This window comes from Xiphophorus maculatus, chromosome 18 (genome assembly GCF_002775205.1).
Source record: "Xiphophorus maculatus strain JP 163 A chromosome 18, X_maculatus-5.0-male, whole genome shotgun sequence".
NCBI classification, from domain to species: domain Eukaryota; kingdom Metazoa; phylum Chordata; class Actinopteri; order Cyprinodontiformes; family Poeciliidae; genus Xiphophorus; species Xiphophorus maculatus.
In genome coordinates, this window is record NC_036460.1 from 602481 (window position 1) to 622125 (window position 19645).

At 43.4% G+C, this 19645-nt stretch overlaps 1 protein-coding gene across 2 annotated transcripts in view; it reads right to left on the minus strand.

Moving 5' to 3' along the window:
• Positions 1-19645, minus strand: part of LOC102238166 (delta-like protein C) — a 331023-nt gene that overhangs the window by 114565 nt on the left and 196813 nt on the right. For both annotated transcript variants that reach the window (XM_023351150.1, XM_023351151.1), the window contains exon 7: positions 8979-9195. In XM_023351150.1, the coding sequence (XP_023206918.1) occupies positions 8979-9195 (217 nt within the window). The remainder of the gene's footprint in view (positions 1-8978; positions 9196-19645) is intronic.

A 19645-nucleotide genomic window follows, 5' to 3' on the forward strand; every position in this document is an offset into this window, starting at 1 on the left:
TTTAAAACCAGCAGATATCAAACTTCTGATAAAAACAGAGTTACAGGCCGACCTCTGACCTCCCGTTCATCAGTAGCATTACTGGAAAATCTGTTTCAGAGGCTAAGCAGCCGCTTTCAATCTGGTTTCCATGGTTACCACAGCACTGAGACCGGCCTAGTCAAAGGGTTCAAGGACATCCATATAAACACAGACGATGGCAGAACCACAGAGCTGGTTCTGGTTCTGTTGGACCTCAGTGTTGATCATGTTACTGAACCGACTAGAGAACTGGGTCGGACTCTCCGGTCCAGAACTCAACTGGTTCCAGACTAGTTCGGCATTGGAGGCCAATGGGTAAACCAGCCTTTCCTTTAATATAAATACACAAACATTTATGTAACATTTCAAATAAAATAACCTTGTTTATTAATGCAAAATAAACAATAAGGATATAAACAGTGACGTATAAATTGTTGAGTAATTATGCTTAAATTTGCATATTGTGGTTCTTTCGCTGCTTGATCCGTTCAGATCTTTCTGCCTCAACATGACCTCCAGTCTGCCGGGCCGATGTTCCAGGATCGTCTTCAGGATGTTCAGACATTTTCTGAACCCAAATAATAAAAACTGAGATTGTATGTTTGTTCAGAGCCGTCCTCTGCTGGACGTGACGCTGTGGTCGGTCCCCCGTCATCCTGCTGTCGTCCATTTGTGAAAACTCTGGGTGTGATTGTTGATCCTGTGTTAGATTTGATTAGCATGTTAGCGCTGCTATCAAGGCCAGTTTCTTCCAGCTGAGGATCCTTGCTAAGATCAAATCTGATCTTCCTCTGCCTGATTTTGATCCAATCATTCATCACATTTAGATTATTTAACTCTTTGTACTCAGGGTTGGAGCAGAGCAAACAAAATGCTGCAGCTGGTCTGCTGACCAAAACCAGGAGGTGAATCTGTGGCCCCGGTTTCACAAACCCTTCGCTGGCTCCCTGCTGCTTTAGGATCAAATTTAAGGTCTTATTGATAGTTTTTAAGTGTTTTGGGTCCTTGGTACTGAAGTGAGCTCCAGCAGCCTGCAGCCCACCAGAACCCTGAGCTTTTACCGTCTGTCCCTGAAGCCAGGATGGAAGCAGACAGAGAATCTGTGGATCGTCTCCCTCTGGCTGAAACTCGGCTAAAGAGAAAAGGAGGGAAAACTCTATATTGTTTGGGTTTTATTCAAACTATTAGCTTTTGAATCTGCCAGTTTAATATTTGGCTCATTATTTTTACTAAATTTAATTTTATTTCTATTTCATCATTTATCTACATATGATGTTCGTTGTGAAGCGCTTTGATTGGCTGAGGCTGTTGGAAATGTGCTACAGAAATAAACCTTGACTTGACCTAAATAAACATTAGCTCATGCTAATGAGCTAACCTAAGAATCTATTGTAACCTAATTACTCAAGTTACAATTGGACCTGCCAACCAGTTGTTGACAGGTCCAATCTCTGAAGTCTATTTCTTTAAATGCAAAATCAATATACTCAAATAAGAGAATAAATAATAATCAAGTAAAAGAAAAAATTACAAAGCAGTAAAACTCTTATCAGTCATTTTTTTCCAGACGTTACTAAAGTAAATGTAACCAGCACACCCACATTCGAACATAGTTAATAATACCTGTAGCCTGTTCTTGTTAACAAGCACATCAAGATATATTGGCCTTGGCTAGTCATCAGGTAGCTAACATTAGCTAGTCGTCATGTAGCTAACATTAGCTAGTCATCAGGTAGCTAACATTAGGTAGCCGTCATGTAGCTAACATTAGCTAGTCATCAGGTAGCTAACATTAGCTAGTGGTCATGTAGCTAACATTAGCTAGTCATCAGGGAGCTAACATTAGGTAGCCGTCATGTAGATAACATTAGCTAGTGGTCATATAGCTAACATTAACTAGTCATCAGGTAGCTAACATTAGCTAGTGGTCATGTAGCTAACATTAGCTAGTCGTCATGTAGCTAACATCAGCTGTATCCAGCGGCATTAATCAGCTATCAACGGTTAGCTTCTAGGAAAAACTCTGTACAAAGGTTTTTGTCTTTTGCTGCCATGATTCTAACACACACCTGTCTCTGCACAGCAGCAGCAGGTCTAAAACCGGCATGAGCATCTTAGCGCTCATGTTGCGTTTAAAGGCGGCTCATAAAAACACAGATAAGGGAAGTGTGGGAGCCTCTACTGTATCAAATCAAGATAGGAATAATAGAAAGATGGCCACTCTGAGGTAAAAATGAAAGAAACAGCTTCCAGTCCACGGAGGGCCTGGCTGACTCTGTGGGCGGAGAAAAAGCCCCAATGCTCCCCAAAACCCTTCAATGTTCACAAAACCCCACAAACACCCCAGTGCTCAACAAAACCACCCAATGCCCCCAAAACACCCCAATGTGCCCCAAAGCCTGCCGGGCCTGGTTCAACATAAAGAACCGGGATTTCTCTACTTCAATAGGAAACGTCAGAGGTCACATGTGGGGTTCCCCAAGGCTCCATCCTAGAACCCTCTGATTCAATATCTATGTGCTTCCACTGACTCAGGCTATAGCAGGAAATAAGATCAGTTACCATGACGACGCAGATGATAACAGCTTTACGTAACAGATTCAGACTTCATGAGTTCATCGAGACCTAAAGTGACACCAGGAAAAGAAAAAATGAACCAAACGTACTTATTGTCCGGGACGGAGAACGAAATCAGTCACTTTCTAACACAACTAAAGTATTCTGCATTTCTAAAGTCTCAGATCAGAGAAACTCATCCAGGCTTTAGTTTCTCTTTAGTGGCTTTGATTCCTGCAGCAGCGTCTTCACAGGTCTGATTGACAACCCAACGATCCAGAACGCTGCTGCTGGAGTTCTGACTAAAACCAGGAGGATAGAGACACCACCTGGTTCTACACCATCTAGTTCTACATTCCTTCACTGAGACTTTAATCTGCTGCTAGTTTATAAATCACTGAAAGATTAAAGATCTGCTGCTGGATCAACCTGCTGGTTCTGGTTCTGGTTCTGTTCTGCATCAGAACCAGAACCAAACATGGAGAAGCAGCATTCAGCTTCTATGCACCACAGATCTGGAACAAACTTCCAGAAAACTGAAAACCAGCTGAAAGCCTGAGTTCCTTTAATCCAGACTGAAACCAGTTGCTATGGAAACATAATTTGGTTGATTTTGACATATTTCATATCAACATATTTCTGTGGTTTTGATGATGTCACTCATCAACATGTCATGTTTGCTCAGTTGTTGACAGGACGACGTTTTCTTTAGAACTTTGTAATTTGGTGTTTTTTTTTATGTAGAGCTCGTTGAACCGCCTTGCTGCTGAAATGTGATACAAATAAAGCTGAACTTCCCCAATGACACACTGATCAGCTGATCAGCCCAATACTGAAATCGTTCATGTTGGAGATAATAATCTGACCAAACAAAATTCTGAAATTCTGAAAAATGACTTTACTTATCTTCTGAGCACAATTTGAAAACTGAAACTGAAGAAGTTTATCAGTGGACCAATACTGCACATCAGGAGCAAACTATTCCAACACAAACTGGGAAAACATGGACTGGAGACGGAGCGACCGGTCCCTCTCCTCCCGACCCTCTCAGCTCCTCCACTCCTTCATTAAGTCCCACCTCACAGGGAACATCTTCTCCTGGATCCCAGTTCCTTAAACTCACGGATAAAATGAACAACCAACTTCTGCTGAGCACTTCTCTTCTTAGTGATGACAGAGCAGACCTTACTTCATCAGAACCACCCGGTTCTGATTCACCAGAGGGTCCACGGCTCTGGTATCAGCGGTATGAGGCCGGGTCCAGACAGCAGCTTCGGGACACTAACAGGAAAACTAAACCTCAGATTTATCCCGTCTAAAGCAACTTCAAATTATCTGCCTCAATTCACTGAAACTGGCTGATAAATCAAATATCATTATTAGCAAAATCAGGAAACGCCTCCATCACTCAGCATATTGATTTCTGACAGAAACATGGTTGGATGCCAAAACTGAGTCGGCGCCTCCTGATTTAATGTGAGAATAGAAAACATAAAAGAGGAGGAGGCGTGGCCTCAATATATACAAGTTTCCTAAATTCAATTCACTTCTTTTAAATATCTGGGAATTGAGGTAAAAAGCCAGAAACAAACTCTGACATAAACTTTATACAAAACTCCAAAACACATGGAAAATTTCTTCATTGAGCTTCATGAGCTTTAATCTGTTATGCATTGATTATGACTATCTAGTATTCATAATAATTGTTGTGTCATGAAGCGGTGTGGTGGAGTGGTGAGGCAGAGGCAGCGGACCCAGGTAAGATGAAAATGATGATTTTAATGGTAAATAAGTCCAGTAACAAGCAACAGGCACAAGGAAACACTGAGGACGACTAGACTGGACATTGACGTTGACATAGACGAGGACCCGACGAGGAACAAGGAACACAGGTGGAGTTAAATACACGGGAGGGTAATCACGGAAACGAGACACACCTGGGAACAATCAAGGGGAGGACAGGACAACGAAGAGACTAAGGACACAGAAAACTCTAAACACAGAAAAACACAGATCCTGACATGTTGGGGATTTCATGTTGAGGAGTCTGTAGACAAGCGGTAAAAAAGCTGCGATATTCTTCATCATTTTGGTTTAATTCAACATGTTACACATCCAACACACACCGGACCTGATTATCAGCCAGGATGTGAATATTTCCAACGTCTGTAACTGATGTCTGATCACGTCTGTTATCTTTTAAAGGATTTTATCCGTTAACCCGTTTAACCAAACAGTTGCTGTTACAAAACCTTCTTTCACAGACAACACAGCAGAAACATTTAATCAAATCTACTCTTCCTCTTCACCCTTAAACAGTAACCATGTTTATCAGCTGGTAGAAACTCACATCACTGACTCCATCGCTCCCATTAAAGAAAGACTGTGTAGTTATCACTCTACAGTGGGGTTGAAACAATTCCTCGAACGATTCGAGTTCCTCGATTATTAAAATTCCTCAAGGAAAACTGATCTGCCTTCCTGAAGTTGTGTTTTATTGCTCATCGCGCCGGGCGGCGCTCTCACTTCCACCTGTGAGTTGTTGCTAAGTGCTAAGTGTTAGCAGCATAGCATCCAATGTTGAAGTTTGGCCTGGGAGGATTTTATCGATTGATGATGATGTTTGGGTTTTTATTGTTTGTCGGGGATCAATAAGCCGTTCTCCTCCTGGAGCTGCCGGTTCAGGTGTGTTCATGCAGGTGAGCCCATGAACTGAGCACTGCTGCTGAAGTTGATGATTAGCAAAAGTGTAGCTTTATGGACGACCTGGAAAATGAATTTCATATCATCCTGGTCTAAACAAACGGGAGTGGCGGCGCATCATGGCGGCACGTGGTGGCAGATGTTTCTGTGATAAACGAAGGAGTCAAATGGCAACAAGAACAAGAAGAGAGTTGATCTATTGAACTGGCTGAAGATGAAGACATGAGCTAAAAACTGGAGTTTAGACATTTCTTTTTACAAATATTTTTCTGAGCCTGCCTCTTTGTCATTAAAGTGAATATGATTTCAGATTGCTCTAGAATTTTCTTATTGTTACAAGTTAATTTTATAAATTACAGAAAAGTAATAGCGATGATCAAATATGAGAAATCTTCCGATGTTGATATCCAATAGTAATGCTGCTGTTATGGCAGTACTTAGCAATATTTTATTTTGTCAAATTTGTACTCGATTAATCGTCATCATAAATAGATTACTAAAGTAATCATTTACAACGGCTCTACTGCACCCTAACATATGCGGGGGAAGCGTTCTTAGAAATAATAAAGAAAAATATAAACGGTTTATAACAGTTGACAGAATCCCACATCCTGAACCGCCTGACCTGCAACCAGCTGTATTTCATCGCTACTGTTAGTATCAGCCGTACTTTTTATTGACTCATGATACTTTGTAACCATCTTGTCTTTGTAAAATTATTTATTGTTGGCTCTTTAGCACAGTATATTGAACAGGCATGAGAATATTATAACATGGTTAATATTCATTGAGTCAGTAGGTCGTATTTCATTCTGTTCCCGGTTTTGGAGCCACTGGTTTCCTCTGTGCCACTAGTTGCTGCTTCTCTTGTTTTTAAACCTGTTTGAAATAAATAAATACAAAAATACAGAAAGGCTTCAATGACATCCATATAAACACAAACGGTGGAACAACCACAGAGCTGGTTCTGGTTCTGGTTCTGTTGGACCTCAGTGTTGATCATATCACTGAACCAACTGGAGAACTGGGTCGGACTCTCCGGTCCAGAACTCAAGTGGTTCCAGTCCGACATGAAGAACTGGGATTTCTCTGTTTCAACAGGAACCGTCTCATCAAGAGGTCAGAGGTCACCTGTGGGGTTCCCCAAGGCTCCATCCTAGGACCCTCTGGTTCAATAAGCTCCCACTGGCTCAGGCTACAGCAGGAAATAAGATCAGTTACCATGACGACGCAGAGGATAACACATTCAGACTTCATGAGTTCTGCCCCAAAGTGACACCAGGAAAAGAAAAGATGAAGCAAAACGAAATCAGTGACTTTGTAACAACTAAAGGATCCTGGTTTCTAAAGCCTCAGATCAGAAACTCATCCAGGCTGGTTGGGGCTGAAGCGATTCCTCGAATGATTCTAGTAACTCAATTATTAAAATTCCTCGAGGAAAATGTACCTGCCTCGAAGCTTCGTTAATTTATGTTTTATTATTTAGCGCGCCGTGTTCCGGCCGGGACATTATTTGCGTTGCGCGGAGCTCTGACTTCCTCCTCTGAGTTGTTGATGAAAGCTAAGTGTTAGCGGCATAAAGTGCAATGTTCAAGTTCGGCCCGTGGGGATTTTATGGATTGATAGTAACGTTCGGGTTTTCATCGCTTTTGGGGAACCAATAGGCATCCTTAAAATGACTGGCGCCATGCCTGGAGTACGGCAGCCTTTCTCCTCCAGGAGCTGCTGGTTCAGAGCGAACGGCGGGAAGAGCTGCAGGTATTAATACAGGTGAGCTGAAACCAACGATATATATATATATATATATATATATATATATATATATATATATATATCTCGCCCATTTCGAGAGATAGATCGAGAGATAGATGAGAGATAGATATAGATATCTGTGGTCATCGGGGCCCTCGGGGCAGTCACCCCCAAACTGGACCAATGGCTACAACAGATCCCAGGAACAACATCAGACATCTCAGTCCAGAAATGTGCAGTCCTTGGCACAGCCAAGATACTGCGCAGAACCCTCAAGCTCCCAGGCCTCTGGTAGAGGACCCGAGTTCAGAGGATAAGAACCACCCGCGGTGGGTGAGAAGGGAATTTTTATTTTTTTATATATATATATACTTTTGTCACAGTATCTCCAAGAATTTGAAACTATTTTCACCCCTGCCTCTAATCCACCCGCAGTCAAAACCACTCCAGCTTGTCAGGTGAGAATTCATCCATTAATGATGAAAACATGAGCTAAAAACTGGAGCAAAGACATTTTTATACGGGTATATGTGAGCCTCTTTATTTATTGAATTGAATAGAATTTCAGATCTTTGTGTAACTTTTCTTCAAGTTAACTTAGAAAGTTAACAGGTTCATTATTATTAACCTGATTAATTTTCTAGTTAATTATTGTTACAGGTTAATTTTCTAAACTACAAAAAATATGAAAAATTGGACTGATATTGATATCCGATAGTAACACTGCTGTTATGGCAGATTTACCAATATTTTATTTTATAAATGTCTTTTATCTGATTACTCGATTAATCGTAAGAATAATCAATAGATTACTCGATTACTAAAATATTCGTTTACAACAACTGTACCAGGAGTTTCTCTTTAGTGGCTTTGATTCCTGCAGCAGGTCTGACTGATAAACCAACAGAACGCTGCTGCTGGAGTTCTGACTAGAACCAGGAGGACAGAGACACCGCCTGGTTCTACACCACCCGGTTCTGCTGCTAGTTTATAAATCACTGAAAGATTAAAGATCTGCTGCTGGATCAACCTGCTGGTTCTGGTTCTGTTCTGCATCAGAACCAGAACCAAACATGGAGAAGCAGCATTCAGCTTCTATGCACCACAGATCTGGAACAAACTTCCAGAAAACTGAGAAACAGCCGAAACCCTGAGTTCCTATAAACCAGACTAAAACCTGTTGCTATGGAAACATAATCAATGAAACATTGATCAATAATCTGGTGAGTATCAATGATTTTCATGATGGCGCTCATCAAAATAAAATGATTCTCTAATTCCTGAATTATTGACTAAATGGTTTTTTAATGACTTTTAAATTTTGTATTTTTATGACGTAAAACACTCTAAACTGCTTTGATGATGAAATGTTCTATACAAACAAACTTGATCGATTGATTATTAGCAGAGCCAAGCCCGGGTCAGCAGGTCGGCTTCCCTCCTGCAGACGTTCCGGTCCAGATTCGCTGCTTCCCGTCTTTCTGGACCTTCAGCTGCAGGCCGACAGCAGTGAGCACCGTCCAACTTACCTGCTTTGGTTGGTTTTTCCTCCTGTTTTAGTTGGCATGAAATTCATTATAATGATTATAGTGATGAGCCTACCGGTCCAGAACCGGGTCACACAGAGGTGGTCCGGTTCTGGACCAACTGAAACCCAAACAGGTTGCTCTCCTGAATTTATGCTAATCTGCTTTAAGTGGTGCAGATTTTCCAATCTTTGCTTTAATCTGAGATCAAAACATCTTCCATCTAAATTATTCCACTGACTGTAAAAATCAGGAACATTTTCCTGATTTTTCTGATTTTGGGGTCTAGAATCCACAGACTGAATGTAATGAACAAAGCAGAAGCTGGAGGTGTTGGTGTGAAGCAATACTCAGATGAATGCATTCATCCGAGTATTAATGGTTGGAGCGAAGGCTCTGTTCCTGACGGAGGGTGTGTACCGTTAGCGCAGGGCCCGCTGCTGCATTGGTCCAGCCGCTTCTCGCAGTTGGAGCCGGTGAAGCCGTCCGGGCAGCGGCAGCTGTAGCCGCCGCCAACGGCCTCCAGGCAGGTTCCCCCGTTGAAGCACGGCCCGTCTGCGCACCGCATGGCGCTGATCTCACAGTCCCTTCCGTAAAAACCCTGAGGACACGCGCAGGAATACCCGTCCAACAGATCCTGCAGGAAGACACAGAGGAGAAACCGGTAAGCGTGGGAACGGCAGGAACAGGAGGATCAGTTTCTGTCTCATCCTGTCCAACATGGCAGCAGTAAAACATCTCAGTGGGTCAGCCTGGACCAGCAGGCATGTAGAAGAGTTATGAACCTGCTGCAGCGTGACCCCACCCCCATCTCTCTGCTGCAGGGCACAACGCTGCTGGCTGACTATGACAAGCATTAGCTTTAGCTGTTGACTTATCAATATAACATGCTAAGTGTTAAATGTACGTCTGATACAGAAAAAGGGACGCAGAGCTTTGCTACTAGTTGTCAACATTATGAAAACTAGATAACAAGGTCAGGAAAAAGTTTTAATTAAGTAAAAATATAGCGAGAGAAAGGGAAGTATTTCAATTTATGATAGCTTAACTTTAACAACTTCAACATGTAGATGTGATGTGTTTTGGTTCAGTTAAAAAAAAAAATGGCGACATACACACCAACTCTGACAGATCATCAGTAGAGCAGGTGTTTAAATTAGTTAATCCACCACCGCTGTATTAGCTTAGCTAACAGCAGTGGTAGCTAATCCACAGCGGTAGCTAATCCACCACATCAATCACTTATTAATAATTACAAAATAAATGTGAAGCGTAAAAACATAAAACTGTAACAGACTAAATGTTCTGTTCTTTGTGTGGGAAATGTTTGAGTGTTTTTTGGTGTTAAATGGAAACACCATAACAGTATTGATGTCAGATTACATAGTTTACAGATAAGCAATGTGATAAATCTGCCAGGCAGTAAGAACAGAGAATAAACCTTAGAGACAATTAAGGTGGAATGACGTACACAGCTGTGGCAACGAGTCTGCGTGTAGCGTAGCCGACTCAAGGAGCAAGAGAAAAGTGGTTTTGATTCATTCTTCAACAGTTTTTCTGCTTTACGTTTCCCTGTGCTGTGGCGCACTGCTCTGGATTAAAAATATCTACCATATTCTACCATAAATATCTATCCAGGTTTCATTTTGCGAACAGTTCTAACGGTTTATGGATGGCATGGAAAAGAATCGTCTTTTTGAAGTCCAGCATTGAGCGCACGCACTGAATTTATAACGTGTAAGAGATCCATAAAGAACCACCAGAACCTTCAGACGCCACATGCAAGTTGTTTATTCTGCAATTGAGTCGTTTAATCTAAAGCTTCGGGTCCAGATTCCTCCTTCTAGACACTGTAAAGCATTCCAGCTGGAGTCCAGTTGGAGTCCAGCTGGAGTCCAGTTGGAGTCCAGTTGGAGTCCAACTTCAACATGTAGAAGTTGAAGTTCTACATGTTCAACTTGTAGAACATGTTCTGGATGTAGAACATGGACTGGAGTCCAAGACCTGCAACCAATTTACTGACTTCTTTACAGAGAAAATGTAAAAATTAGAGGATTAATCTGAACATCCACACTAAACCCAATAACATGGCAAACACAGAAAAAAATGATGCAATTTCAACACTGAACTATAAAAGCTTAGAAGAAATGATGAACCCATGAAGCTCCTCTTCCTGCTGTCTGGATATCCGACCCACACCTTTCCTTCAGACAGTCCAGCCTTCATCCATCTGATCTGAACTCATGTCGCCTGAGGCCTCATATGGAAAACGTGAGCCATATTTCACACACATGTCGGCTTGTATAAAAATGAACATGGGGGCGCGCCGTGGTGGCGAAGGGGTTAGCGCGGCCCATGTTTGGAGGCCTTGAGTCCTCGACGCGGCCGTCGCGGGTTCGATTCCTGGACCCGGCGATATTTGCTGCATTCCCTCCTCTCCGTCCCCATTTCCTGTCGGCCTACTTTCATATAAGGGACACTAGAGCCACAAAAAGACCAATGAACGTGGCGTGAAAGTTTACGTAGATATATGTAAACTTTTGACCTGCTGTGAAAATATGCAGCAGCCATACAAACGTTTGTGAACAATAACAAACTACGAAGAACCAAAACTCACATAAACACTGAAACCTGAACTTAATTAAGACCAAGAAACATTGACAGTATGTTTTTTCATGGTTTTAATCTTCTATTGTTTAAACTCAAACGATGAAACTGAACCACATTTATCCTCAGACAATAACATCTCACACACACACGCCCCCCCCACACACACACACCAAATGAAAACAAAAGGATGTGGAAACCTCAGAGGAATGTAATAATAACATTTATTTCCTCAAAGCTGAAGAAATACATTTCCTCAGCTTTGGCTCCTACAGATGGAACATCAGTTTGTGACCTGAATGCAGGAAATGCCTGTTATCTGCTTGGTCATTTATTCCAACTAAAGAGAAACCAGGGCTGATCAAACACGTTTGATTGTTGAAGGTGATCAGTTGTGGAGACAATCACAGGTACAGTGTATCACCAAAGTAAGTACACCCTCACATTTCTGCAGATATTTAAGTTTATCTTTTCATGGGACAACACTGACAAAATGCCACTATGACACAATGAAAAGTCGTCTGTGTGCAGCTTATATAACAATGTAAATTACTCTATACAGCCATTACTGTCTAAACCACCAGCAACAAAAGAGACTACACCCCTAAGTGACAGTTCCTTCAGTGTGAATATTTTGCATGGCCACCATTATTGACCTGAACTGCCTTAACTCTCCTGGGCCTGGAGTCACCAGAGCTTCACTGGTTGCCATTGGACAGCTTTTCCACTCCTCCATGACGACATCACAGAGCTGGCAGATATTCAAGACTCGGCGCTCCTCCACCCTCCGCTGGAGGACGCCCCAAAGATGTTCTATCGAGTTCAGGTCTGGAGACATGCTTGGTCAGGCCGTCACCTTTACCTGCAGCCTCTTCAGTAGAGCTGCAGGTTTATTGCAGCTTTACTAGGTTTAGTTTAAATAAAAACATGATCCAGTTTCCAGAGGGAGGGGATCAGGCTCTGCTTCAGGATTTCACTGTACAGATTGGAGGTCATGACATGTAACTCCCCACAACCTGCTGCACTCCTGCAGCCCAGACCATGGCATCCTCACCACCATGCTGCATCACTGCAGGCATCACACACTTCCCTTTGTACTCCTCACCTGGCAGCTGCCTCACATGCTGGAGACCATCTGAACCAAACTGATTGATCTTGGTCTCATCAGACCACAGGACCTGCTTCCAGTAATCCATGTCCTTTGTTGACATGTCTTCAGCAAACTGTGCAGACGTCAGAAGAGGCTTCCTCCCGGGTGACAGCCATCAGACCAATCTGATGTAGTCTGAGCACTGACCCCTGACCCCTGACCTCTTCGATCTCTGCAGCAATGCTGACAGAACCCCTGCACCCATCTTTCAAAGACAGCATCTGGATGTGACTCTGAGCATGTGCTCTCAGCTGCTTTGGATGACCAGCGGAGGTCTGTTCTGAGTGGACCTGCTCTGTAGAAAGCTGGATGATCTTGGCCACTGTGCTGCAGCTCAGTTCCAGGGTGTTAGCAATCCTGCTGCAGCCTTGGTCATCTTCATGTGGCGCAACAATTGGTCTTCTAGGATCCTCAGAGAGTTCTTTGCCATGAGGTGCCATGTTGGACCTTCAGTGACCAGTAGGAGAGAGTGTGAGAGCTGTACTGCAAAACTGAACACACCTGCTCCCTACGCTCAGCTGAGGCCTGGTAACACTAACGAGTCACGTGACATTTTGGAGGGAAAATGACGAGCAGTGCTCAGTTTGGACGTTTAGGGGTGTAGTCTCTTTTGTTGCTGGTGGTTTAGACAGTAATGGCTGTATAGAGTAATTTACATTGTTATATAAGCTGCACACAGACGACTTTTCATTGTGTCATAGTGGCATTTTGTCAGTGTTGTCCCATGAAAAGATAAACTTAAATATCTGCAGAAATGTGAGGGTGTACTTACTTTGGTGATACACTGTATATCAGTAGCTGCATCAAGGTGAGCCGCTACCTAAGGAGCCTTAGCTCTGATGGAGAACATGGAGCCATTGATCAGAGATCAGATTGATCTGCTGGTTTATGAGCATTTTGTCAGGATCTGTGTTTTTCTGTGTTTATTTCGAGTTTTCTGTGTCCTCGAGTCTCTTCGTTGTCCTGTCCTCCCCTTGATTGTTCCCAGGTGTGTCTCGTTCTGTGATTACCTGCTGTGTATTTAACTCCACCTGTGTTCCTTGTTCCTCGTCGGGTCCTTGTCTTGTCAGCGTCGATTGTGCGTTCAGTCCTTCGTCTGGTCCATTCAAATTACCAGTTGCTACCGGCGTTGAGCCCTGGCTTCTGCTCAGTCGTGCTGCCTGGTTGTGTGGATTTTCTGGACATTCTTTATTAAATTCATTATTCATCTTTACCTGTGTTTACAAGCATCTACCTCACCATCACCAACACCGCACCGTTTCATGACAGAAGGACCCAAATAGGAAGTACGGTGAGGTGCGCCTTTTTCTTTCTCTCTCTCTCATCATGGACCCAGGGATATTGAGAAGAACCGTAAAGGACTATGTTGAGGAGGTGGCAAGGCCATACTCCGCCCGTCACCGCCTGAACATAGCCACAAACTTGGTGATTATGCTGGACTCCTGGATCCCGCGACTTCCGCACCTGGGTCTGGCGGAGTTGCAGCAGAGGGGGAGCGCCTGACGGCAATCGCCGTGCTGAAGGGTAACACTCTGTCTCCCCAGCTGCACAGTCTCTCCGCCAGCCCAGACCCAGCTCCAGCATCTCCGGGACCAGCACTTCCAGCCGGCGTTCCTGCCGGCGCACCCGAGCCCAATGCAGCCGGGGTTCCTGCCGGCGTTCCTGCCGGCGTTCCTGCCGGCGCTCCGCCGCCGGCTCCGAGGCTCCTCTCTGGACTTCCTCCGCTGCCAGCTCCAAGGGTCCGCTCCGGACCACTTCCGACTCTCTGCGTTCCTCCAGAGACCGAGATCCTCTGCGTTCCTCCCGAGAACAGAGACTCTCTGCGTTCCGACCGAGACCCTGACTCTCTGCGCTCCTTGCCGCCTCAGGGCGGCCCCCGGGACTCGTCGTCGCCGCCTCTGGGCGGCCCCGGAGACCCTTTGTCGCCACCTCCAGCGCTGCGGACGACCGCCGGACCACCTCCGTGGTTCCCGCCTCCAGCGCCGCGGACGACCGCCGGACCACCTCCGGGCCACCTCCGTGGTTCCCACCTCCCTTGCCTCCGTCCACCCTGTGGGTAGTTTTTTGTTTGGTTTTGGACTCTTGGCCCTTCCTGTGCCTCCGCCCTCTCCGTGGGGTAGTTTTTTGTTGTTTCTGGACTCTGGACCCCCGTCCAGCGCCCCTCCGCCCACCCTTGTTGTGTTTTTTTTTTTTGTTTTCTTTTTTTGGGCGTCTGGTAGCCGCCCTTGAGGGGGGGGTATTGTCAGGATCTGTGTTTTTCTGTGTTTATTTAAAGTTTTCTGTGTCCTTGAGTCTCTTCGTTGTCCTGTCCTCCCCTTGATTGTTCCCAGGTGTGTCTCGTTCTGTGATTACCCGCTGTGTATTTAACTCCACCTGTGTTCATTGTTCCTCGTCGGGTCCTTGTCTTTTCAATTCGTCGTCTAATGTGCGTGCTTCCTGTTGTTTGGACTGAGTTTCCTCCATTAAAAATCATTAGTCATCTTACCTGGGTCCGCTGCGTCTGCCTCACCACCCCTCACCACACCACTTCGTGACACGTTTAGATTCATCCAGACTTATCATCCTGGAGCTCTGAGCAGAACTTAAAGAGGAGTCGAGCGGTACCGGTACCGGTACCGGTCCAGCTAAAGGACAGTCGGCCTTCACTGTAAATCTCCCATTTAAGAAAGAGCCACAGGTTCTCACAGGGGTTTAAGTCTGGTGAGGAAGGGGGCCACTTCGATATGAAGGCCTTTACTGACTCGCCACCTAGTGGAGTACTTTGATGCATGTGATGGATCATTGTCCTGAATGAGAATCAGGGTCTTTCTGAAAGATTCAGACTTCTTCCTGAACCACTGCTTGAAGAAAGTTTCTTCTAAAAACTGGCTGAAGGTTTGGGACCTGCTTTTGAGTCCATCTTCCAACCAGTTCATCTTTAATAGCGCCAGCCCGTACCAGTAACCCGCCTCCACCTGGCAGGCGTCTGATGTGAAGTGGAGCTCTGTGGCCAGTACTGACCCAACCATGAGTGAATCCAACATCTGGTCCGTCAAGACTCACTCTCATCTCATCAAGCCATCAAACCTCTGAACAATCTGTCTTCAGATCTGTCTTGGTCCAGTCTTGATGTTTCAGTGTATGTGTTTTGTTCAGTGATGGTTTTGTTTCGGCCTTCCTGACCTTGGCCATTTCTCGGAACATTTCATACCTCTGGGCGCTGCAGGTATGACAGCCCTGGAAGGTAATGGTTTCCTGTAGCTTCATGTTTGATTCTTCTCCAATTTTTGGCAGTTCTTTTACGTCTTTTTTCTCAACACGTTTCTCGTGACCCTATTCTTCAAAACGTTTGATGGTTCTGTGATCAAATGTGTGGAGTTAGATCAAAAAAGAGACCAGGGGGTGCTGATCATGGCCGGGCAGGGACTGATCTAACAAACATCGAAAGCAAGGCTAACATGATGCAGGCTTCGGACCCTAGCAAGGAGAGCGAGCTAACGACGGCTAAGGCTATCCAGAATCTATGCAACAATATCAAAGAAATGCAAAATGACATCATCGTTATGAAAAACGACACCAAGCAAGACCTGAACAGCTTTAAGAGTGAAATAAACAAGAAACTGGAGGAGGTCAGTTCGGACATTCGGAATCAAGCTGCTAGGCTAACGGAAGCGGAACAACGGGTGAACGAGCTGGAGACGGTGAATATGGACTTGAAAGATTCTTTGTCTTACTGCCTCAAACAGCAGAAAACTTTTCTGGACAAAGTTACTAATCTAGAAGGAAGATCCCGACGCAATAATATCCGCATTTACGGCATTAAAGAAGAAGCTGAAGGCAACGCCATGCAGACGTTTATTGAAAACTTTCTGAAAGAGCAGCTCTCCGTCAACCAAGATCTGTAGATTCAACGAGCACATCGTTCACTGGGACCGAGACCTCGAGACGCATCAATTTCAAGATCCATACTCGTCAACTTTCACAGATATGACATAAAAGAGAAAATCCTTAAAGCGGCGTGGGGAAAGAAGATATTCTATGACGGCAAACTGATCTCATTTGCACACGACCTCCCGACCGAGATAAATAATAAGCTTAAGGAATACAAGAACATCAAGAAGATTCTCAAAGAGGGGAAAATACGGTTCCAAACACCTTACCCGGCTAAGATGAGGATTCACTGGGACGATGGACCACACCTGTACGCCAGTGCTTCAGAAGCAGCGGATGACATGAGGAAGAGGGGAGACCGGGTCGACATGCCGCGATCTGCCACTGCAAATGAAGAACCAGCGACTGTCCAGGACGCACACTGGAATAAAGTGGGCACCTCGCTTTCCAAGCGTGTGCGAGAGTCGCTCCGAGAATTTCAGCGAGAGCAAGTATAGAATAGCCTTCCTGATGTAGACCCTCAACTCTTATGTACAGTAAGTAATAATAGTATATTATAGAGCAGTGGTTCTCAAATGGGGGTACGCGTACCCCTGGGGGTACGTGGAGGTACTGCAGGGGGTACGTGAAGCTTTTCAAAATATCTTTAAAAAATCAGTAGGCTCCTCATAATAAGTCTTGGGAAAAATTATTTTGTAAAAAGTTCGATAAAATATAAATGTGTGTTCATGCACTGAATTTTATATTCAGTATTTACAGGGTATTGACAGCACTGTACCTCTTTTATATTCCAAAAATGTTTTGCCCGTGTCAGGGGGTACTTGACTAAAAATATATTTTTAAGGGGGTACATCACTGAAAAAAGTTTGAGAACCACTGTTATAGAGGATCTGAACCCCACGCGATAATTACTTTTCTAGTCCTAATGCCCGGCCCCACCTTCCACCTTCTTTTTTTTGCTCCCCCTTCTCATAAGTAATAAGATTATTCTGATCAGGAAAATGGAGAAATGACTCTTAAGCTCAAAGGTGAAGGAACTCTGTCTTTAGCAGAGAAGGAGCCCCTAGTTAGAATAGGGCAGTTCCTCCTACAATGTAAGAAAACAGGCTGTAGGATGTTGGGGCTTAGTGAAGCCCTGAGGATGGAAGTCATCCTGTTTGTGTTACGTTCTTTAAATCTCTGTTTTTTGTGTTCAAACTGTCGACATGTACAAACTAGTATACAGGTATGATTAATGGTGATATCAGAGCAGCTTCATGGAATGTAAATGGTCCCAACAATCCTGTTAAGAGGAGCAGAGTAATGTCTAAGATAAAAAGGCAGAAAATTCAGATACTGTTTCTTCAAGAAACTCACTTATCCCCAAGTGAACATGAGAAACTACAAAAATTTGGATTTAGGAATGTTTTTTACAGTTCATTCAAAACAACTCATAAAAGAGGAGTCGCGGTGCTAATACACAATTCTTTATATTTTGAACTCACAAAGCAAATATGTGATAAAGAAGGCAGATATATACTGGTTCAGGGTAAAATTGAAGGAAGTTTGGTTACCCTCCTCTCTATCTATATGCCCCAAATTATGACCTTCTTTTTTGAAAACAGTGCAGAAGTTATCTCATTAGAATCACAAGGTATTTTAATCTGTGCAGGTGACTTTAACACAGTCCTGAAAAAAAGTGACACATCTAATAACAAAAGAATAGTGTTAGGTGAAATGTATATATATTATCAAATATTTATTGTTTCATGTATAACAATAGTGTTACCACACACCACAAAGTAAATTACTAAAGAGAGGAATGGAGGATATTGGCTTACTGGACGCTTGGCAAGAGATGCACCCAGCGGAAATAGATTTGACCTATTTCTCTCCCCCCACGCAGTATTCTCAAGAATAGATCTTTTCTTGGTTTTTCAGAATGATCGACGGACTAAAGAGCTGTGATATCGGTACTAGAAACTGGTCAGACCACTCGCCAGTATACTTAACACTTAACCTGGATACAAGACCAAAGAAAAGCATATGCAGACTAAATACAAGCTTGCTAAATAATAAAAATGTTATAAAAGAAATAAAAAATTTCCTAGAACTGAATGATAACGGGGAGGTCAACCCTAATATTTTATGGGACACATTGAAGGCAGTTATAAGAGGCAAGTTTAAATCACTAAGTACTGCTATTAAGAAAGAAAAGGAAAAAGAACTAAATAAATTGGAGACCAAATTAAAAGAATTGGAGAGCTTGCAAATTAAAAACCAACTTGATTATATCAATGCACAAATCCAAGAGATAAGGAGTAAAATTTTGGATATACATAAAAGAGAGGAAGAAAAAATATATAAATTACTAAAACAATCATTTTACGAAGCTGGACCAAAGGCAACAAAACTACTTGCAAGAATAATTCACAAAAAACAAATAATGCACTCAATTTGCTCCATAACTGACCCACAGATAGGAATAGTAGAAAACAGTTTGGATGGTATTGACGAAGCTTTTCAAACATATTATAAAGAATTGTACGCACAACAAGAACAGGGCCGTGCAGAGACCTATGGAGGGGCAGGGGCTCAAATTAAAAAAGGGCCACATTGAACAAAAACTCCGTACAACAACACAGCAACAACCCATAATAATCAAGAATCTAACTGGATCCTACTGGATCATCGCCATCATGCAGGAAATGCAAAGCAAATCTAGTCTCTATTTTCCCCAACAGGTAAAAAGTTTCTGTTTCTGCTGCTGACAGTCCTGGAGGGCTGAGCTGATCTGAGACTGTAGCTGTTAAACAGACCAGAGGAGAAAAGGTCAAAGGTCATGAAGTTATGAAATAAGCTAATGTGCTGCCATTTTACTAATGAAGCCCTAATAATATCTATTTAACCTCTAGAACAACCTGGCTGCAGACTGATTTATAGATCAGAAACTCAAAGGGGTTAAAACTATATAATAGTTAGATGTTAAACCTCTAGATCTAGAATTATAAGACTGGGATATCAAGGCAAAGAAAACTCAGTAGCTGCTGGTAGGGGCCATTCAGGGGCCTCCAGACACTCAGGGGCCTCCAGACACTCAGGGGCCTCCAGACATTCAGGGGCCTCCAGACATTCAGGGGCCTCCAGACACTCAGGGGCCTCCAGACACTCAGGGGCCTCCAGACACTCAGGGGCCTCCAGACACTAAGGGGCCTCCAGACATTCAGGGGCCCCTAGAAATGGTCTAATTGTACCACAGACCATAGATCTAAACCTGTAGCATCATTTATAGAGAATAACAATGTTATTACATTTTATTTAATGCATCAGCTGAGAAAAATAAATAATACATTTAGGATTTAACTAGGACGTTTACTTTGTAAAAGTTTAAAGAATGATCTTGGTAGTTTGATTGTTGTGTTGCCATGGTTACAATATGGTGTAATCTTTGTGTTTGAATTGTGTTTGTTCACAAATACAT